This window comes from Abrus precatorius, unplaced genomic scaffold (genome assembly GCF_003935025.1).
Source record: "Abrus precatorius isolate BTA unplaced genomic scaffold, Abrus_2018 Scaffold8, whole genome shotgun sequence".
Taxonomy (NCBI): domain Eukaryota; kingdom Viridiplantae; phylum Streptophyta; class Magnoliopsida; order Fabales; family Fabaceae; genus Abrus; species Abrus precatorius.
The window spans coordinates 30,581,635-30,605,970 of record NW_020874428.1 but is presented as its reverse complement, the minus strand read 5'-3'; the positions used below and the strand labels follow the sequence as shown (position 1 = coordinate 30,605,970).

Below are 24,336 nucleotides of genomic sequence, written 5' to 3'. Positions count from 1 at the left end.
AAATTTAATAGTAAGTTCGATTAGATTGTGTCAGTTGGAAAAAAAAGTCTAAATTTCTAAACTATAAAAATGGATATGTGCATTTTCTTTGTATATCAGTTTCCATCACTGATACGCTTGAACACTTGATTGATATGCATCTTTGCAGTACCTTGTACCCAAGTTTTTCTTTGAAGTTATTATAAAAGCCTAGTATAGCTTGGATAATCCTCAACACGGCTATTGAGGTAGATTAGATACGTTTCAAGTGAATTATCCAATTATTTCACTCTCTTTTATTTATTTATTTATCTTTCCTAATGACAATACAGACAACCATTGTCTTAGTTTGTTGGACAGAGTAGAAGACAGGATTCGTCCACACAGCAAGCAAAAGATAGCAAAATGATTCCCTATATTTTGCTTTTACTTATTTTTTAAAAAATAAAATTCTATATATATCTTTAAAATTTGTGTAGTTAAAAAAGTCACTTTTTATTTTTAAGAGTTTTTTTTTTATATATCAGTTAAAAATAGTCATGTGATATACGTATAGTATTTGAGTATTTTATGTGATAATCCAATTTATCATGATGTATTACATTCAAAGGACAAACTGAACCTACAAATCTAAAACTTACCATTTTACATGTGGATGTGGGACTGGGATTATATTTGGAGTTCTGGTTTGTCTACATTTGTATAATGCATTATTTTTCTCACTACCTGTCGCTTTGTATCACATCATTTATTATATCTTTCATTTTTTTTTCTCTTCTCTTTCTAAGAGTATAACAACTATTTCCTTATGTAACTAGTGTGTTCACTTACGAGACAGTCTTATTCATTGGTGATGCATGTAGCTGTGAAAAAAAAAAAAACTTATTCACCTTTTAAATCTCATCCAAATAAAAAAAAGAAAAAAAGGTAATCATATCACAAACAACCTTCGACTTTCATGCTTCTACTCCTATCTATAAGAGAATATAGATACAGAGCTACATCTTGCCCAATAAAGCAAAGAGCTTATAATAACTTTGGACAGAGTTTTATGATTTTTTGATGAACCTATGCATCTTCCTCTAGCCATAGTCACTTGCTTCGCTGTTTGGTGTGTCTGTGTCTCCCTCTCTCGGTTGGATTGGATAATGATTTATTTTTTCATTTATTGTGATTCTTCTTTATCAAGTTTGATGAGAGGCTCATACTATCTCCATATATCCACAATTAGGGTTTTCATGCAGTCATATATCCTAACAACCACGGATGAGAGCTAAGATCAATGATTGCCTATAAGATTTTAACTGAAATTATATTTCCAATTTTAATATCCATTTTTGTAGGTTTGACTAATGGGCACAATGGGCCCCTCTAATAAATTTGAGGAATGGTCCCTTACCATTGGACTGATACTCGCCTTGCCGCATAATTTATGAAGATATATATAAAACTTATATTTTTATAAAATTTTGTTTGGTGTTAATATTAATACAGATTCTTTACTAATATTAGTTAATAAATAATAACATATAATAAATCATGTACCATTATTTTTATGTATATATATATACATACATTAAAATATATTCCAAATTTAAAGGAGACACTTAAAGATGTTCCTTATCAGTAATTCATAAAACTTATTCTATATTAATTACTTTTAGTGCTCACAAGATAGGTATCCTTTTTTTATTTCCTTTTTAAATAACTATTATGATTATTAGTTGTGAGGAGAGGTTGTTTTGTTAAATCTTTTTATTCGAATAAAATTTCTAACAAAATGATCCATACTTACACCAAAAATCATCCAGGATAAAAAAAATAAAAATCAGTCCCCAACAAATTAAAGTACAATATGACCATCTTATTAAAAGATATAAATAATTTTTAATTAATTAAAGATTCATTACAAGGTGTTTATTCTGAAAATACGCTTCATTTTATTTTAGGCTATTGAAATTAGAAGTGAGAGTTTTGTGTGACATTGTGGAGAGTCTTGGCAAGCTAAAACACCACGAGTGAATTGATGCTCCATTTTCAGTTTTTAGCTTCTAGTTTTTGCAGCTAATTTTTTAATTTTTAATTAATTTATTTTGTGAAAAATATTCATGAATGTGATTAACACATTAAGTCATCCATTACAATTTAGATTTTTACTACATTTTAACAACCACACTGTCAGTGATAGTTAGAGATAGGTGAGCACACTCCCAAACTAAATTTCTATGTCTATCTTTTTTATGGTGAAGTGGAGGAAATAAAAATAGATAAAATTTGCAACCACATATAAAAGTACACAAATAACAGCTACCTTGGCTCTAACAAGATAGCTGGTGAGCGTGGATTCATAAAAACCATAGGGTCAAGGTGTCCTAGTGACACTCAACTAATAAAACAATCTACTTACTAAAAGTTACTGTGATTAATGCTTTCAACCAAAGAAAATAAACCCTAGATTTCAATATTGCTCAAATTTGTAACAAACATGATATCTTCATCATTCTTCAAAACCCCCAAGAGAATCTATACTCTTGGTAATTTATTCAAGAGCATGCATGCATATATGTAGAACTAGAAATTAAACTTATTAACATTTGAGATCATCTACAAAAAGAGTTTAATTTCCCCATTGGCTCCACATTGGCAAGTTGCTGATGGTGTTTCCACTTACTGAAAAATCACTTATTGTATATATGTTTGGGTTGGAGTAAGTAAACGTTTGGCACAGCAATTACTACGCAGAGTGGTCTATGACCATTAAAAACGTGGCCACACGGTAACGCCCTTCTTGTTTTACTCATTTAATTCTTTTATGGAACAGTTATGCTACATGAATGCTTTCTCAGTTGAATGCTTTTCCCTTAGTCTAAACATATAGAATACACACTCTCATTCTATTGACTCAAAATAGACAAGCACAGCCATATCTCTCACCTTATGCTAGGTGGCATGTGATCCAATAAATAAATTTGCCAAGAATGGAGTGTCATTGATGTTGACAAATTCACTAACAGATTGAAGAGTTGGTTTACCACACTGGCCATGTTGGATAAATATTATTAACATATTTTGTTATTATTTATTGAAATTTATCAGGATTCATATATATAATTATTTAAATTTTATTTTTATGAATTGTACGCGTAATTTGTTTTATGTATAGGTCACGATAACTTTCATTTAATGATAAAGAACATATTAAAAAAATCTCAATAACATTTTTTACTGTATATTAATATTACATTTCATTATGGGGTAGAGTTATATTTAAGTGCATGTTTGGTTTTTTTAGAAAAAGCAACTTTAAAAAAATTATTTAAGTTAAGAATTAACTTAACATTTTAAATTTTTTAGAAACTAAAATGATAGACTTATTCTTTAAAAATTAAAATAAAGATTTAGTCAAATTAAATTAAATTTGAGTGTTTATTTTTTTTATTTGACATTATGTACTTTAAAATTAATTTATTAATTTCCTCCAAAAATAGGTCACATGGCTAATGGGGGTAGGTTGGGAAAGGATGAAGACTAGAGTACCATACCAAATTCGGAAATTCGTTTAGAGGGATATTTTAAACGTGGTTCACAATATTCGACTTCAATGATAAAGAACATGCAAATTTTATATATTGTAAAATATTTGTTTTAAGTTTAATACATTTTTACCTCTGTAATGAATGAAAACAAATGGTTTATTAATTATTAATACATGTACCTAATTAGATACATTATTTTTAAAAACTAAACAACGACAGACATTCTAAAATAAATTCATACATTATGAAAAATTGTCATATATTATTAAATAAAATATTATTAACATAATATCGTTAGTATAGTTTTATTTAATACAAACTTAAAATATTTACATTAACAATTTAATTTTTTACACACAGAAATATATCTTAACATATTTTAATTAATCTAATGTTAAATAATTTTTTGTACTTTAATATATATATATATATATATATATATATATATAAATTATTTATAAGTTTAATGCGTTTGGTTCTGTGCTCAGGTCCCTCCATTAGTTACACTGTTGCAGCTTTTTTAAGTTTCCCGACAAATCTGTCACAGGTATATACTTTTCTGGGGTGATTCAGTGAACGTTGGGTAGGAAATAAATGCTCAGAAAAAGAGAAAGAAAGAATGAAAATATTCTAGTCTCTAGTAATTTTATAGCAATATAAAAACGACTAGTATATAAAATTTAATGCATAAATATAACACACTGACAGCTGAAGCAAAATTGGGAAGTGAAAACTTATGTTTTTCCTTAAAATTTCTGTAAATTGTGATGTCCACTAGTTGTCTAATTATCCCTCTCCTTTTCGTCGTTTCTTTTTCATGGCTATGAATCTCTGACTCATCTCTATCAAACATCCAAACAACACCCCTTAACCGTATTCGCGATCATGGAAATAAATTTATCAATGTGTCAACGGAGATGTCGGCCTCTGAACTCTAAACTGAGCGAGCAAGTGCTATCTTGCAACAGTACACTCTTCTTCACCTTCCTCTCCACTGTAACCGTTCCACACCTTTCCTTCATCATTCTTTGTGCAATATTAACAACCCCTGTAATTTCACATCATCTTATATTGTGTCCTCTCTTTACACCCTCGCATATCGCATAGTTTTAATCTTTTTAATAAATGATCTTACCTAATAATTTTACAAAAATGTTATTTCTACCACTTAATTTGACAGACATTTGAAGAATGAATATCTTTGAAATATATATATAAGATTGATTTTTTATGAATCAAATAATGAAACTGGTAATTTTAATCTTCCTTGAGAAGAGTGTAAGAGGGTGAAGATATTACAAAAAATTATCTAAATTATCTTAGAGAATGAATAATCTCATTCTAAATAAATTCAGAAAGTTAAAACGTTGTATAAAAAATTCTCTCCATAAAATAACTTACACAGACCCTATTTCAAAATATACTTTTTCATCATTGGTTCTAACTTTTCTCACACCCTATCGTTATACTTACATGACTGATGACATCATAAAAAATATATACTACTTAAATAAGTTCTACCAACAATCATTGATAACGCGGGAAAGAAGCGGAATTGGCGATAGAAGTAGGTAAATAAGAAATGAAAATTATTATGAATAGTAGGTTTAATGTCTGTCCCTAGAATCAAACCCATTTATTACTCTGACAGAGAGAAGGGCCAAAGCAAGGAAGTAATATAGATCCTATCCAAGAATCTTAACAAATATGTTTTTTTAAGTTGATCTTGTGGTGGCAAAGTGGCAGTGAGGGGCCTATTAAGTAGCAACCTCGATTAAAAAAGGTAACATAGGAACACATTCTACCCTGCAAAATCCAACCCTTCTGTCAGAAAATTAAACCTATGTTCACTTGTGTAGTTCTACTAAAGATTCACACGTCCACGTCGTTGTTCCCACTCCCTTTATATATTTGCTACAGTGAGGGTGCAGTCCCATGCAATGACTTTTCATTCATGAATAGTACCCTCAGCTACTCCATCTGTCTTGGCGCCTGTGAGTACTGAGTAACACACTACTCACTGTACTTTTTTTGTGTGTGTCCCAAACACCATTAAAGAGAAAAAAACCAAAGGTCCAATGGGGAGAGCTCCTTGCTGTGAGAAGGTGGGGTTGAAGAAAGGAAGATGGACTACTGAAGAGGATAAGATTTTAACTGAATACATCCAAGAAAACGGTGAGGGATCATGGAGGTCCTTGCCCAAAAATGCAGGTAATTTTATCCATAATTTCATGTATGCATATATGTATGTACACGCACATCATGGGGTGCATTTGTAGTTAAAGATTTTGTGATTTGTTTGTGTTACTTGGTTGATTAATTGATTGAAGTGGCTATAATATATGTAAATTATTGTGCATGTGAAGGCTTGTTAAGATGTGGGAAGAGTTGTAGACTGAGATGGATCAACTACTTGAGATCAGACGTGAAGAGAGGGAACATCACTCCTCAAGAGGAAGAGATCATTGTCAAGTTGCATGCTGTTCTCGGTAACAGGTGCGCCTCTTCCCTCCCATAACAAATTCTCTTAACTGTTGCTGTTCAAAACTTGGAATTTAATGATTTTCACTCGTTGAAGTAATGAATACTCAGTTAGAAAACGCCATTCCAACGTGCTGTTTGAGTGATATAGATCATAACAGCAGATAGAGAGGACCTTGCATGTATTCATTCTAATTTATAAGATAATATAAACACATATTTAACATATTCTTTCATCTATTTTTTTTCTTCCTATCATATTAAATCACTTTGTTACGTCTATTATTATTATTTATTCTCTTCCTATTTCTCTGTAAACGTATACACTCAATGGACTATCCAAATAATATTTGTTTATCTATCTGTTTATCTATATATAATTTTTTTAATATATCGTTTTATTAAATTTAAAATTTAGTATCATTTGATGACTCGTCCAATAGTTTTTTTATCAAAAGTAAATTGTGTGAAATGTGAATATATTTAATTCAAAACAGAAATATTTCTTTGCTCATCCTCCCGCAATCCACAGTAGAGAGGATACCATCCGTGTTTCCAATTTTTTATCTTCTGATGCGATTGAAGAGAAAATAAATAAATATAAAGTAGAAGTATTTAAAAAAATAATATAGATAATAGAATTTTATTTAAAAATTTATATTTTAAGCCCCTATATAATTGTTTTATTACATTTTGTCGTGGGAGGGATATAAAGAGGTTCCTCTTTCTTCTACATTTATTTTTTCCTACAACAAAAGGTTGCCTAAAATGGGTTTTTCTTACTAAGAGTGTATTTATCCTTAATTGAATCATTTTGTAAGTCAAGATCAAATGCAAAGAATTTATACTTTGAGATTTATTTCTTTTACTTTTAGAGAATTTATTTAAATTTAAAATTGTTGTTTGGTTGTAGGTGGTCAGTAATAGCAGGACATTTACCAGGTCGCACGGACAATGAAATAAAGAACTATTGGAACTCTCATTTGAGGAGAAAAATTTACTGTTTCATGAAGTCATTAAATGAGTCCCTTCCTCCCATTGACATGGCTGCTGTAAACGTAGCAGCCACTTCCAAGAGAAGAACGAGTCGAAGCATAAAAACCCAACAAGCCACACAAGACGACAAGAACATGCCTTTCATCCAAAACTCCTCACAAGAGAACACAAGAGAAGTGCCTAAACTTCAACCATCAATGCATAAAAGAAATGTCACTTCACAAACTTTGAATGATGATGATGACATTAAGGGTTACACTAATTTGGATGCTTATTGTGAGATTGTGGACAACACAAATGGTTCTATAACAGCCTCATGCCCCAGCATGGAATTAGGAGTTGAAGCCTTGGGACCATATCAATGGTTAGATGATGAAATTATGAAACTTAGTTACATGTTTGAAAATGGGGTGCTTGTAAACCAAGGTGGGATTGTAAGCAATGAAGAAGGGTTTAGTAGAAATAATTGTGGACTAATTGGAGAGGATATAATGAGTGGAAATTATGAGGAGAGTAAGGGTGGTGTTTGGAGCTCATCAAATGCAGAAAGTGGAGAGTGGAACAATAGCTGTTCTTCAGTTAATTCTGTGTATGATTATCATCAGTGGCCTGATATGCATTTAGAAGGTAGTGTTCAATCCTATAGTCCTTGGGATCTTTGTGAAGAAGACCAGAATGTGACAAGCTTTTGGGGTACTAGCAATTGTGAAGGAAGTGGCTTTTATCAGTGATTGAATTCAATTGGGGAATATGACTTGCATAGTTTAATAAAAGTTTATTCAGAAGATATCAGTTTCTAGATGTGTTCCCAAAGATATTAAAAGAAGTTGAAACTCGTTTTGTGCCGGTGCAGTTTAGAAAATTTCATTGGATCATGATTCCAAAATGTAGTGAAAATTGTTTATCGAGAGGAGTGTACTAGATGTACCAACAAAAAAAAATTGTATTATTTGTGAGTTTATAATTACTTAATATTTCAAATTTTCTGAATAATTAGTTATTTTTTTTAATAATATCCAACTTTTTTTGTAACACAAATATTTTTTAAAGTTATTTTTCTATAATTTTTTTTTATTTTTATCGATGCTATATAGTATTAAAATTATCACCAAACATGTATATTTAACTTATAAGAAATTATTTTAACTTAACATGTAATTTCAATAAATATAATTATATTAAATATTTTAAAAAAATTAATTACTGCTTAGAATAATCTTATCTAACTCAAATAAAATTGCATCTTTGACTAAAAAATATAATACAATTATAACACATTTGCTATTTAGATTACTTTAAGTTATGGATGAAATGGTAAGTATAAAATAAAATAAAAATATCTCTAAGTAATTATTATAACACATTTTTCTATTTTGTCTCGTATAAAAATAGTATTTTCTTTTTATTTTCTACGGTTAAATTTTTACCTAATCGGAGTACCTTAAGGCTTAAGTTGGCAAAATGACCGTCGAAAATCTCAGTCGCTAATTTTTCTTTCATACATTAAAAGTTCAATAAATCCGATCACGATCGCAAGATCCTATAGTCACTAGATATCTCATATATATCTCTCACGTCACTTTCATTAATTCTTAGGATATTACCATCATATTTGTTTCTTTTTTCTCTCATATTCTATATACATTCTAAAGAGTGCCAAAATAAAAAAAATCAATTTGCATATTATTGATCTTTCTTTTTTAATTGCTATTCATAATTGTCGCTTCAATCCATCCATCAAATCAAATCAAATAACCTTTATATTTATTTTCATTTTTACGTAGCCAATTTTATTTTCATTTTATGACACATTTAGTTTCTCACACATAACACCACTTCGTTTTCGTGGATTAATTTTTTCTTCATCTTTCACAATTTATCCCTGCAAGTAACACTCTAGTCGTTCACGTTCTGCCTTAAGGAAATTGAGAACTATCTCCCACTCATATTATCTCTTCGTATTTGTTTTAAGTTTTTCTAAAAACTAACCGCAAGTAAAAGTATTGTACAATGAAAATTGATTTAATTATCAAACGTAAATTCCATTAAAAAAAAATACTAAAAACACTTTGGATATTTGTCTATAAATTTTCTCAGGAAAATGATTGAGGTTTACAAGATGGGGTAGAGGGCTACGTGAATTCATTTCTCTCATTTGTTTCTTGACAATTAGGGGAGCATGAAAAGGATATAACTTAGAAATTGTAATTAATGTTGTTTCAGACTCACAAGAAAAGATGATTTTTTTAAGTCAACTGATAAAAAGCAATGAAGGAATTAGTGTCAAGTGTTATTATAAAGGCTAAGAAAAGCGAGACATTTGTCTCTTGTCTCTCATAAATATCTAACAAGCGACTTGTCATTAAGGGGCGGGCACACACAATAACTATAATTCAATGTGAAATGCTAAAAATCATACATAACAGCAAGAAAATCACAATCATTGAGATGCTATAATTACAGGATTTCGGCCACGAAGTCATCAACCAAAGAATTAAATATTTGGTCTTCAACCTTTGCACCAAGTTCAAAAGTATCAACCTCAAAATCTAGCCATCGTCCATATGGGTTGCACATGTCTCTATCTACAAGCTCATCAACCATGGAATCTCCCATATCCCTCCAACTTGAAATTTCCTTGTACACTTCCTTTGCCAACCATTCATTTCTTCTTACCATTGCAACTCCTTTGGCCCACATTTTGTATCCCCCACCAACATAACGCCTGCATCTTAAGTCCAAACATTCACTCACACAATCAAATATGACTTTCCTTCTCATCCTACTCTTCCCACCATCACTCTCAGACCTTCCCTTTCGACTCTCCAACTGGTTGAACAAGTGAGGGTTCACAATGTCACGAGCTCTACCAAGAGCAAAGTCCATGTACATCAACTCCACATTACACAATACATCATTCACATAATCCAACTCCCATCTACTACTTGAGCAACCAAACTTCATTTGAGAAAATGCATTTGTGTGTTTCTTTGCTGATGCTGAACAAGCTGAATCAAACAACTCTATATCAGCTCCTGTAGGATAGTGCCTCCTTGATGAATTAAAGCCCACAACTTGTTTCCTGGAAGTAGATATAGTAACGATTAGCACTTCAGTTCTGACTTGTGAAATAACTAACTTCAAAAGAAATAATATATCGCCTATGTTCAAGCAGAAGCTTAGTGCTGCTTTTACCTTCTGTTTTGATCTTCTGCACTGGAATCATTTGTGTGGAATGAAGATTCACAGCTTTCCGTAGAAAAAGAAGGGTCAAGAACAGACATTGAACTAGGCTGTCGGGAATTGAATAATTCTGCATCCACAAGATTGCTCTTACACTCCCCCATCTCATCAACCTGTGAATATGTGCCACCAATTAACATTAGGGTAATTCTATAATATAATGCAGTTGATACTTTCAATAAAAATGTCCCTACTAGTAGTTTTAACCATATTTTGTTTTAACATGCCAACCTCAGTTTCACATTAATTGCATAAAAATTAGCCATTTGCTACTGGAGTTAACCAATCATCATAAATGATTAACAACGAAAATGTTAAGGCACGGATTGTCAGATTTGGTAGATTAAATTTGAAAATAGTTCAGGTCAAAGATGTAATACCACCTTAAGTGTAGAAAATACTGCAGAAGTTGAATAGAATAGCTAAGACCACTATAGACAGCAAATTCCAACCAGCCAAGCACCATAAAAAAACTATAACCTTTTTTCTTTTCGGGAAATGGAGAATTAATCATCTCTTATTTTTCCTTCTTGAGCCAAATTTTACCAAATAATAAGCAGCCCTAACTTTTTCATTGTTTGGAAATTAAACTAAGTTGCCGATGTTGTTCATACATGCTTGAAAGAGGATAATAAACCAAAACAAAAGGAGTTAAAATATCCTCACATACCCCAAGTCTATGTTTGTATGATAATTCTGGAAGACAAGTGTAGGAAATGTCAGATTCAGGGCTACCGAATAACTTTTCTGTCAATGTCACATCTTGCTCTTTCTTCTGTTGCAACTGTGGAATGAGGTTAACTGAATTAAGGGTGGGCACCAGATCTTTTGATGTTGGTGGAGTACTAGAAGGTAACCATGCTTTGAAAGAGTCATCACATGAGTTCTCAACTCCACATGTTAATTCCCTTAACTTTTGTTCCAAAAGAATACCTAAGGCATCACCACCAATCCCATTGTATCCTACTGGAAACCTTGTACTGTCAGTGTCAAGCAACCCTCTTTCAATATGCTGATCTAAAAGGCCATTAGTCTTCAAGCCAGCTTGTTCAGATGTCTCAAAACCAGAACTGCTCCTTGTCAACGGCATGCTAAATGTGAAGGAAACTACATCCGTGTCTTTCTTTTTTACTTCTTCAGCCCAACTATGGTGTTCATTACTAACTTTAGATTGAACAAGCTTCTGAGTTTTGTCAATGAACAAATTATCAACAACCCTATCATTCCAGTCCCTGTCTGTGGACCTCTTCTTCCTAGGGAAATTATTTGTACGAGTATATAAAACTTCCTTTTCACTATCTGTCACATGCATTGATGATTTTTTAGATCCAGCTTTAGATTTTGCAATGGATTTACTACTAGAGCTTCTATGACGTCCATGAGAGGAATCCCCCCCAGTCAAAAGTTTTCTACTATGTAAACTGGAAACTAATGGCTTAAATGGTAGTTTATCTTTATCGGTTGAGCAATTCTGTTTCAGATTATTTTGCCTGAGAACACCAGAAGCATCTTGATTATAAGGTTTCTTTTGCAAACTTTTTCGAACATTTGCCTTCCAAAGCTGGTGGGTTTTTATGTCACAATGTTCTTTTTCATCCACCAAACTTTTTGCACCACCTAAACTCAAGCCTTCCTTTTCCCTTCTTTGAACATTAACTTTTGCTTGGATTGCAAGTGAAACAGACTTCCCTTTATTCTTCAAAAAAGAATGTTCTCCTTCTTCAGTAAGATATCTAAGAGGTGCATCTGCTGACCCATTCCAACTTTTGTTGAAAGATTGTCCCTTTAGATGCTTAGAATAATTAGACTCAGCTGACCCTTGTGAAGGTTCAAAAAATCTGCTGGTTCTATGAGGAATTTCTCTTTTTTCTTTTAGATCTCTAACTTTAAACATTAGTGAAGATGACCCAATTAGTGGTCCTTTTTGTGAAGTCTCTACTTTATCTTTGAGATCTCTAATCCTCAATGACACTATTGATGATGCTACCAAAGGTGTTTTAGCCTTTGCAGTAGCTAGGGGGCGGGGTTCAATAATTCTTGCAGCAGCCTCCATTATGTAAGTAGCATTATTTGCTGGAACAAAGCCAGGGCTCTTAATAGGGGACAAAAGTTTATGGTGTGTAACAGGAATAGATTTAGCTGATTTGGGAGGCATTACTTCAGTCTGAAACTTTTCAATTGGCCTGCTTAGGGTCTTTTGCGGTTTTGTCTCCATGAAGTTCCTAGAAGATCCCTCAGACTGTTCAATCAACTTTCCAGAATATAGAATCTGATGACCATGGAGATGATTGTGATTTGTCTTCCAATACTGCACATCTTGAAGAGATTGGCTGTCAAAGTATGGATCAGGCAAACTGGAAGAGGGCAAGGAATCTAATCCCATTAGCTTGGCAACTACACTAGGGGCCCTTGTTCCACATACTTCATCATCTATAACAGATGAAGCATAACTATGATCGTTACTATCTCTAATGCTTATCCCTACTCCAATATCATCTTCGTCCACCTGAAAGAACCAAACAAGTAACTACCAAAGTTTCATTACAAAATATCAATGGGAAACAGAAGTGATTGCGATACACCCACCAGAAAGGGATGTGTCATTGCCAAGTTGCCATCAATTTTTCTTCTCTGTTTCAAAGACTCTGCAATTGATGAAGAATAAAATGATACCAAAGGCAAAAAATGAATAGACCAATCATTTTATAAAGTACCGCAATTAGCCAGAGACATAAACACTTCATCACATTCTATACAATGTTTAATGTACCTGGTGAATCCGACTTGGTTGCAAATAATTTCTTACGAGATTTTGAGGTCCAGTCAAACAACTGGAAAAAACCACCAACATATCCACCTTCACCTTTTGTTGCTTCTTTTTCAACTCTCATTTTCAAAGTAGAATTCAATAAACCTTCGTGTTATATCAGTGAAATAAAAAGAAAGAAAAATGAATTATGTTAGTCAAGCAAGATATATTTGATGCTAAGTTTGGAGATGGATGGAATGGAGTGGGATTGGATGTAAAAAACTACCATACCGTTGTTGTGATATTTGATGATGGAACGGAGGAAAGTTTTCCATTCCATCGTTAAACGAAATAATATAAAAATAGAAGTATTGAATAGATACTACTCAACTCATGAGTTAATAAGTAACCAATAGCATGTCTTCCAAATCAATAGAAACTAAAAATACAAGTCGCCCGATCAAGTAGACAAATTTAAATAACCTAATTTAGATTTGGGCTAAAATCAAGTGTAAATATATCAATCTTAATGAAAAGGAAAGATAGTGTAATGTTGGTGAAAAAACAATCTCTTGAATTTATATGCTCTTAGGCATCTAAAAAACCTCACATATCATGCAGTCTACTATTTGATTAATAGATTCCCGGGATCCATAACGAAGAAAGGAAAATAGAGACATGTGCAATATATGCTTATATACAACCATTACTTCTCTTGCCCAATCCGATCTAGAACCCCATCTATGAAGTGATAGTGTTACCTCTAAAAATTGATCAGCCATGTCAACAAATAGATACCCCAAAACACCACCAAATTGAGATCATTCAACGACCGAGAAGTTAAACACAATATAAACATGAAACATCACAAATAGTGAATTCAACATGAGCATTAGCTAAATATAAACACGCAAAAATATAAAAACCAGAAGCAAAGGACAAGAACCCATCATAGAAAACGCAGAAAAAAATCAAACTTTACAGTGGCATTTGAGTAAGGGCTTACATTAAGACAGTGGGATGGATCAATAAAGCACTGGGGCAACCACCACAAGAACATTAAGGTTTTGACAGTGAAAGGAAAAACGCCATGAACGTGTTGGTATTCAATAGATGATAGAAAATGGATAAATGCATCAAATTTGAGGAGAACCGAGGAAGGTAGTGACAGCTTTGGTGAGAAGGTGCAGTTCAACGTTCTGGCATTAAATGGAAACGCAAATTAAATGGGGTTTTTTTTTTAAAAATAAAAAATAAAAAATGGGGTTTTGGCATAATTGCATATGAGAAGGGAATATGGAGAAGGTTTATAACGTCTCTCAGCGAGCGATGAGATTTCAAATTCCAAACTGGGAGATGTGGTCCTTCTTTTCACTGCCACGTCTACAACAACCCTTTTTTGTTCCTCTTTCAAATTAGGTCACGGCTCATTTTTAAAAAAATAATTACAAAAACAAATTTTGGGTTGATTTTAAGTAATTAATAATAAAAATTATTAAAAATATTTATTATATCAACAATATAAACACATAATAATATTATTTTTAAATAATTTTTATACTATTAAAATCAAATTGAGATTAACAAAATTTAAAGTATAAAAGAATATTTTATGCATCATTCAGGAAAATACTTCATTTTTAAAATACATTTTAGAGATTTATGTATAAAAATAAAAAAAAATATTTGATAAAAATAATGATAATTATACAATATTACATATAATATATATTTTAATGATTTAAATAATAGAATTAAATAAATTCCATGTGATTAAAAACTTAGAATGAGATAGAAGCCTTTTTTATGGAAAAATGAGATAGAACATTAAAAATTAAGATATCTTTTATCTAAACTAAAGATATACTTTATAATAAGTAATTATACTCTAAAACTATTATAGACAGTAATATCTTTTAAAAAAATTTACATAATTATATATTTAGAATGCAAATTTAAAATTATTGATTAAATTAAAAAATATCAATCTAATTTATTCACAAGCTTAGTGTTTAATAAAAAAAATTGGACGTGTATATTTTTAAAAGGAATAAAAAATTCAATATAATTAAAATTATTAAATTTGCATTATTTTAAGATACTTTATTTAATATTTGACATGCATAATTTGTTTTGAAACAAAAACATTTTTCATGAGTTATATGTCTTTATGCTGCAATGTTACATAAGTAACTTATAATAAGACTATAAGTATTTTTTTTATAATTGTAATTAAATACAATATAACTTATTTTTCGTAAAATTTCTACAAAATAAATCATTTTTATGCATGCGATTTTTTTAGGTTTGTTTTAAGAAAAAAAATGTCTAATTTTCATATCACGTTGCATATTATGTATTATAGTAACATTTTGTCCAATTTTTTTGAAAAAAAGTAGAACGAAGAAAAAAAAACAAAGCAAGTAGAAGGAAATATGTTTAAAATATTTTAACTTTTTGCTTTTATTTATTAAATAAAATATTACGTCTATTACTTGTTTTTTTCTTGGAAGGCATAATAACAAACGAAAGTGGTTGATTTCTGGCCCTCATTGGTGTCGTTCCTATTCGCTAATTATGCGGACTTTGTTCAATTGATCAATTAAAAGTGTCGTTCCTATTTAATCGATATTCTGTAACTTTTGATTTTAAGCTAATTTGGTTGCTTAGTTGGATTGTGCTGTTTATATTGGATTCAAATAATTTGTGTTTCTGTATATATAAAATAATTCATAACAGATGATAAAATAAATTATTTATCAACTTCTAACTTTTAAAAATTAAATATTTCAATTCAATTCAAATAATTTTTAATCAGATTAGATTAAATTAAATTAAATTGGATAAACTTTTATATAGAAATCAACCCAATTGGATGAACACTTTTAACCTTTTTTTGTCGTACATGAACACTTGAGCTGCAACACAAGCAAGATGTTAGGAGCTAAAGTCCAGCCTCATTTTATGGATCTGTTATAAGTGCGTCGTGCAACCTTCTTTTACTAGTACTACCAATTCACTAACATTCTCGTTATTTAAAATATTAATAATTAACATTATATAAAATATTATTATATGCTGTTATTTTTTATTAATTCACATTTTTTAATATTTATACTTATCTTGAAAATCATCTCCAAAAAAAAAAATATTAGGTTCAAGAAACATTTTTCATTCCACGTTTTCGTCGCCGATTCCCACCGTGGACGGGGATGATACCCGCACGAGATACTAACACTGTGTTTGGATATGCCTTGTAGCATTCTATATGCGTATTTAAGCCACCGCAATTATTAGCGTTGAGCAAAACGCAAGTTTATCTAAATTCGTATAATCGTAGATAATAATTGGACAAAAATTAAGTAATATTGTCAGCGTTATTTTTAATTTAAATTTAAATTTAATTTTAATAACGTGTGTTAATTATTAATGTCAACTTTTATTACACGTATTATTAAAGTAAAACTACAATTATGATTAAACAACAATCCAATAATGTATACACTACTATATTTAAATTTGATCTATAATAATTTAGGACTGACTCATATATCGTAAGTACTTAGTTAACCATAGTTGATTTTATTATCGACATTTTAGTTAAATAAAAATGTTGTAATTAGGTTAAAGATAATTAAAAATGAAACATATAATTATCCCTAAAGTATTGTAAATACAAAGATTCAATCATTCAATGCACCTGTGATTGATTTCAACGGGTTAGCTAGCAGATGCAAAGATTCTGAACAAGTTTAAACCTGAATGGGATAATCCTTGCAGAAATTATAATAATAGAGAAAATTGTGATGACTGAATGAAGCGAATGTACGTACCATCTGACGGCAAACCCAACAGGGCAAACATACATGCAGATATACAATGCATAATCAACCATAGTACCATATACTTTGTTTTTGTCTTTATTGGGGGGATCCTTGAGAATGAATCATCGAAAAAAAATCAAAATAAACACATAAATAGACAAACTAAATTAATTAACATGCTTTGGCAATTGCCTATACTTGCAAAGAGCACATGTAAGTTACATATATAAGTAGAATTAGATTACTTGCCAAATATTTGTGAAACTCTAGTCTTAAGTACAACGCATTTGTCTCACCGTATACACTGTATTTCAATTTTTTTAAACTATTGCAATAAGAGATTATTTTTATCCAATAAGTATCTTCCTACATCAATTCAAGTAGATATAGGTTTTTCAAAACCGAGCCTAATGAATTCATGTTTTTTTTTTTCAATGAGTTTAATTAAAAGTTTAGAACGTTGGATCAGGATTACACATATAAAGAAAGAGTACCCGTACTATAATCCTGACATAATAAATCTTCTACTCCTTGTAATAAATTACAAGTTTTAAAAGGGATACCACTTGTATAATTCATTTTAATAAATCTTCTTTTGTTGATAAAAGAAATAGTAATACAGACATAATTTTGGTTAACGGCGAAAAAATCTTCATTTACAAAGGAATAGCTATCATGATTCTTATTAGCCAATTTGTTCAAACTTTATTTCTCAATTTAGAAGTTGTCAATTCTATATTTTGGTTATATTCTGACTCAGGAGAAAAAAAAATAGATAAGACTTTAAATTTATCAACTGAAATTTACTTTAAATTTGGATGATCAATTATACTTATATGAAGATATCGTTTTATAAACCAACTATTACAACACAATAACAGAAAAAGTTACTAACCAAATATATATTTGATCCTACGTTTTACAACTAACACATTTAAGAGTGTGATTTCATTTAATGAATAATGAAAAATTTTCGAGATTTATCAGTGCATGAATTTTTAATATTTGAACCCTCTAATAATAACAATAGAGGACGTGTATAAATCCCGATCCCAATTGTATTATGTTGGTGCAAGCATTTAAAATCCACAACCATGACGATTAAGCTATAATTGTACCTCATCAAACAATCGGAAATTGCAAACTTGCAGGCACACCATGGAAACAAAACAAGAAACTATTAAAGGGGGTGGGGGAGATCAAACTATGGACACTGCCAAGGAATCGATCTTAATTAATCATAATCACCCCGTCTTCACAATTGTGTCCAAACTCTTAATTGGTATCAGTCATTTTCTGAAAAAGCTAGTGATTCACAAACGAGGACAAGGCAACTTACTGAGACATACTACATTTGCTCCACCCAATTTCAACACTTATTATGGACACTTTTTCCTTTAGTTAAGTAATTACACAAATTTCTTTAATATTTTTAAAGACTTTTGAGTATAGTAAGGAAGATACATGTGATTCATTGAACAAAGAAAGTGTCTCTAATTAAAAATCACATTTGAGGATGTGTACCATAACCCGATCCCAAATGTTTCATGTTGGTGCAAGCATTTAAAATCCACAATCATGACAATTGATCGAGCTATAGTTATCCCTCATCAAACAAGCATATTACAAACTTGGCACATCATTGAATCAAAATAAGTAACTATTAAAGGAGAAAACATCATAAAAAACTAGAGTCAGTACCGACGAACCAATCTTAATCATAAAGCCCCGCCCTCACAATCGCGTCCAAAGTCCAAATTCTCAGTAGCAGTCATTTTCTAAAAAAGCTAGTGATTCACAAACGAGGAGAAAGCAACTTACGAAGAGAAGTTATTGGCTTCACCCAATTAATGGCAACACTTGTGACACTTTTTTATTTCATTATATACATATTTTTCTTGGTTTAACATTTTTACATACTTTGTGTAAGGTCTATATGTAAATTAAAATAAGGAATATACGTGTGATTCCTTGAACAAAGAAAGATACTATATATAGAGTGAAAAGGCAGTGCAAAGCAAGCTATGGCGCTGGCCTCGAGAACATAATTAGTGTATGCAGTTACCTTTATTAATTAACAAAGTTCCATATATCTATGTACCGAAGACCTAAAAGAAGATGATGGGTGTTAATTAATTTGGAGGAAATTCAGGTCTTGAAGTTCTCTGAGGAGCAAGCGAGTGTGAGGTTGAGATCCACATCATCATCACCCGGTGGAACTTGTAAGGGCACTGTCCTAGATGAGCTGGAAAAAGGGAAGTGATGTGGTGACCCTGCAGTACTATGAAACCAAGCTGCACCAGCACTAGTTGCACTACCAACACTAAAGTTCAGTGACCCATTTGGATGAAGAGAAGATCCTGATCCTTGTGCTCCATTTGATGCTGTTCTGAGCCTATGGTCATGTTGACGAAGACGATGAAGGTATCTGAACTGTGCTAGCCTAGCACGTTCTTTCTTGTGCGCATTTTGGTGACCTCCTAGAGCTTGAGAATTGGCAAATTGGCGAAGACAGTATCGGCACTGGTATCTCTTAATTCCACCAGCCAAGTCCTCACTCAAGGGGAAACCAAATAGCTTCATCATTAAATTTTTAGAGATGATTATTTTTTCACCATCATCAAATGGGTGTTATCTCATATCCCTCATGGGGTAATTCATAAATATTCATTACTATATTAAAGTTTCCAATGTATATGCGTATGTATTTATATTTATGACTGGCGTTGGAGATGTGCTTTCGTGTCTATATATGAGAAGGCCTCTAGTTTAGGGCCCCCACTAATTCAGGTAATCAAATTCATGCCCCCTTTTTTGTCCTTTTCTTTTAATTGAATAATAAAATAATAAGAAATTATCATAAAAAAGAGAACGAAATCTTTTTCCATAAAGTTGTCATTATTTCAACTGGAAAAGAAGAGACTGAGAGAGAAAACATCACAGAAGATCCCCTTTTTCTGCATATTTTATTCATCCCCGTTCATGCTCGATGTCTAGTAGGACCATTAAAAATGGTGAAATTCATTTTACAAAATTTTAACACAGTTACATTGATAAGACTTATTATTGGTTAAATTATAACTTGCTCTTTTAAACCAATCTACACTTTCAATGGTAAAATAAAATACATTCAATATATTATGACTTAAGGGGTAAAGACAAAAAAATGCATTCACATATTAGAAAATTACACTCCTTGAACCTTGGAAAATAAAAGAGATAATAATAATATTAATAAATAATGTGATATCATAGAAAACTTGAAAAACTCAATATTATTCAAATGATGTCACTTTCATATTATGGTCACATATTGCCTTGATCTTTTAAGTTAAATATTGAAGGCAATATGATAAGTGTACATATTCAGTAGATTCAATAACAGGTTAGTTTCTTCTTTGTACCTTCGTGTTGGTTGTTTTATGGTTAGAAAATTATTTTTTTTATTAATAGATACATATTTTAATAAAAAAAATTACAATTGAGCTTGATTTTAACACACATCTTAATTGTAGTTAATAATTTAAAAAATTTATTAAAATTAATTTTACTCAATTTTAAAACACACAGACTCCTCTTTTCTACTTTTAACATGAAACATATTTTTAGTTTTTTTATTAATCATTAATAAGTACTTCTTCTATTAAATTATAATATTTAACCTGAACAATTTTTTTTAATAACGATAAGAGAGAAACAGTAAAAATGTTATCTATTTGAAGAATATATACTATAAAAACATTGAAAATTTACTCCTCAGCATTGTATCGGAAGGCTAATTTTCTTTCTCAACATTCTATACATTTAAGCCAGTTTTTTCAATTTATTAAGAAATACACTTATTGGATACCCCAAAAAAAGTGTAAGTCTAATTTCTATTATTTTAAAATTTATATATAAAATGGCATTGTAAAAAAGTAAGTAATGTTTTGTAAGTATTAAAACAATGGTCTATTCTCCATCTTCCGCGCGTCTTGTGACGAAAACGAAGGAATTTTTGTTAATTGATAATATCTCTACGATATTTTATTAAAAAACACCCAAACTTTGGAATCTTGAATATATTTAATTGGAGGCCATTACTAATCAACACAAAAAGATTTATTTTTTTTCTCGTGTGGTTTTTCATGAATGGTACCATTATGACTTTAACACAAACACTTTTTTTTTTCAGTAAAAAAGAAAATGCTTCATAATACAAATACTATTTGTACTCAATATGTTCAAAACATGTTTGACACGTGATTGATAAATAAAGTTTCTCTCTGTCTTTTAAACACGAACACCTTATCTTGATTGGTTAATTTTCTTATTAAAATCGTACATTTGTAATTATACATTTTTAAAAAAATGTGATTGCTTCCTAATTTTTTTTTTATTGATAGTTATAATTGAAGGTTTACACACACAATTTACAATTTGGACATTTAAGTTAAATTTTAATTTCTTAGAGCCGAAAGAGCTGGCTCAATTTATAAGATTTAATTTCATTCATTAAAATGTTGTGAATTAAATGCCTGATAATCATTTTATTCGTTAATGAATAAAAATTAAATTACATTAAATTTAAAAAAATTAAAATATAAATTATTTATTATTTATTTTATGTAATTTGAAAATATTTCAAACACCCTTTAATTTAATTAAAATCTTCAAAGCAATCTGTGCATTGTACTACAATGATCTTTAAGACTCATTTGGTGCATAAAATCAGAATTGACATTTAGAATTATAATTTCAATTCTAATTTTATGTTTAGTATATTCAAAGAATTAGAATGTAGAGTTAAAATTCTAAATTGAAATCAAATTCTATATTGTCAGGTAAGATCTACATTTTTTAAAAATAATTTAATTTTGTATTAAATTTTTATTTAATAACTTTTTAAAAAAAATGTGTTAATTAAAAATATAAAATAATTATTAAATAAATTATTAAAGATGATCACTTAATATTTTTTAAAAATTATGACTTAGTATATTTATTTTTTATATTTAATTTATTATTAAAATTTAATATTATGTTATGAACTATCTTTCTCATGAAAGCATACGTCGCTTACGAAATATAAATTAAATATAAGTGCTTCTAAGAACTCTCATTTTGAGACTATGAAATAAAATAAGTAAAAACATTGCAACGAAATCCTTCTACGCTTATATAATAAGTAAGACATAATTGATTATATACATGATATAATTGTTTTAAAAGTATACTTTTTATTGTATATTTATCACACTTTATTACATTTAGTATTGATTTTCTCTTTTTTATTTCTCTTTACTTTCAAAAGTTTTTGAATTAATTTTTAATATTTATTCTGACATCTAACAATTCAAGAAAAATATTACGACATATTAATGTAAACATATTTATTATATAATTAATATAAACAATCTAGTTTGTGGCAAGTGTAAAAAGTACAGAATAGCAATATAAATATAGTTTGCAGTAAGTGTAGAATAGCAATACATAGTAACGTAAACATATTAAATATATAAGAAATGTAAAAAATGAGAAAAAAAAAGGTAAAAGAAAAAAGAAGACGTAAAAGAATAATAGGAAGAATAAGATTAAGAAAAATTGAGAAAAACTACTTTTATTAACAATCAATGTAAACCAAGAAAAAAGAGAACATAAAAAAAATGATATTAATAATAAACATAAAGGTAGAGTTGATAAGAAAATACAGAGAACATAATTAGAGGAAAAATGCATATGTGAAAAAAAAATAAGAAGAAAAGGAGAGAGAAGAGAAAATTATTTGAGAAGAAAGTAAGAATCACCGAGACGAAAAATCATAAAGATAAAGAGAAGACACAATACGTGAAAGTGTATTTATAAATTATGATATTAAAAATTCAAATTTTTAAGGTGTAGGGTGACAATTGAAGTGAGTCAAATTTAGTTATTATAGAATTATATGGAATTGGTCTATGAAATAATTTCAATTCCAAATAGACATTCAAACATGATAATTAAAATTCTAAATTTTAATTATAATTTTAATATTCAATTCTATATTCAATTCAATTTCGTACGCCAAACAGGTGCTAAGTGAAAACTTCTTTGTAATATCATTTAACTAATTGCTAAATAATTAAAAAAAATCTTAAGATCACATTTTTTAAAAAATCATATTTAATGATTTATTAATACACTATTGAGTGGGGATTGAAAATTTTAAAATATCATAACATCAAATTTTAACTCGTTTATTTAATTTGGAATTCTTTTAATATTGTATTGACGTGTATCTTGAAATACACACAAATTTTTGTTAGAAGATTTTATTTTTTTTATGAAAAAATATATAATTAATATATTAAAATTATAAAAAAATTATAAATATTTATCTTTTTAATAAAATATTATTATTATTAGCTAATTGAGGTTAATAAAACCTTTTGTTGGATTATAGAGATCAAAACTTAGTGTATTTTATTTAGTTTGTTATTTAAATTTTAAATAAAAAAGGTTATCCTTATTTCTTTACATACTCTACCTATTCTAATTAAGGATAAGAAAATAGATTATTAAAACCAAATAAATTTGGTTCAATTTAAGAGATTCTAAATATATAATAATTCATTTGTAAATGAAATTAATTAAAAATTAAAAAAAATCAACCTAGATGATCTCGACCAGTACCTTGAAGAAATTATGTTTTAAATATACCTATTATTTAATTTATCATCTTTCTTTGAAACCAAGTTTAGGGTTTAGGGTTTTTTTGTTATTTTCAAATGCCGTAATTTGAGTCTTCCTTCCTGGGGCTGATGAGTAGAGGTGATGATGGGATAAATGCTTATTAAGAAATTATAACATACTTAAGTCACTGTATGCATCAATTAAGTAGGGTAAGAGTCCGTATTATAGAATGATTGTATATCTTAAGTGTGCAAGCGTGCTTTGTTGTTGTTATAATGTTATTATTGCAGGATGAGACTGATATAACTTGTAATGGTCTAAAGATCACGGAATCTTATAGATCGTTGTGGTTAGAGAAGGTCCTCTAACAGGTGGGGACAATTTGATGTTATTGTAATATTATTTCACGCCCGTTTAAAGATATACTGAGGAACACTAATTTATCCATGTTAGAAAAAAAGAGGGCAAATGAGAATATGGTACGGAAGTGCACACACTGTTAAGATTAGATGTTTCATAAGAACCAAAGGCTAAGAGAAACATCGACCGATAGATTTGCTTGGACAATATCATTGGAGCATTTACCTATTCGATTTCTCTATTACGTGCATGTTAGTGACCAATAGTTATTTCAAAAGTCCCACTAAATGCTGTGCCGGTCTCTTTCTTAGATTATTATTATTATTATTCATAAAATTGGAAACGTGGATTTGATACCATTCAAGTGGTCTGCCATGCATCCTTGTTAAAAAAGAATAATGTTGTTTGTATATATACCACAATTTGGGCACACGAGATGAAAAAAATAATCATATGTGATGAATCATGTACGAATTGTTCGTTTTAAAATATTTTTAATTTTACTCAGTTTTAAATT

General features: G+C 29.8%; 3 protein-coding genes across 3 annotated transcripts; 1 reads left to right on the top strand and 2 right to left on the bottom strand.

Moving 5' to 3' along the window:
* The first annotated feature begins 5,593 nt into the window (after positions 1 to 5,593).
* LOC113874688 (transcription factor MYB111-like) lies at positions 5,594 to 7,723 on the top strand. Its single transcript, XM_027512902.1, has 3 exons — positions 5,594 to 5,726; positions 5,882 to 6,011; positions 6,910 to 7,723. The coding sequence occupies exons 1-3, from the start codon at positions 5,594 to 5,596 to the stop codon at positions 7,721 to 7,723; spliced, it is 1,077 nt and encodes a 358-aa protein (XP_027368703.1).
* A 1,726-nt stretch (positions 7,724 to 9,449) lies between these two features.
* Positions 9,450 to 13,126, bottom strand: LOC113874687. The gene is made up of 5 exons (XM_027512901.1): positions 13,006 to 13,126; positions 12,822 to 12,880; positions 10,906 to 12,741; positions 10,188 to 10,348; positions 9,450 to 10,074 (listed from the first exon to the last, which is right to left on the bottom strand). The coding sequence occupies exons 1-5, from the start codon at positions 13,124 to 13,126 to the stop codon at positions 9,450 to 9,452; spliced, it is 2,802 nt and encodes a 933-aa protein (XP_027368702.1).
* Positions 13,127 to 18,956: 5,830 nt separating this feature from the next.
* On the bottom strand, positions 18,957 to 19,391 carry LOC113874686 (zinc finger protein 6-like). The gene has a single exon (XM_027512899.1). It carries the CDS (start codon positions 19,389 to 19,391, stop codon positions 18,957 to 18,959), a length of 435 nt encoding a protein of 144 aa, XP_027368700.1.
* Positions 19,392 to 24,336: the final 4,945 nt, after the last annotated feature.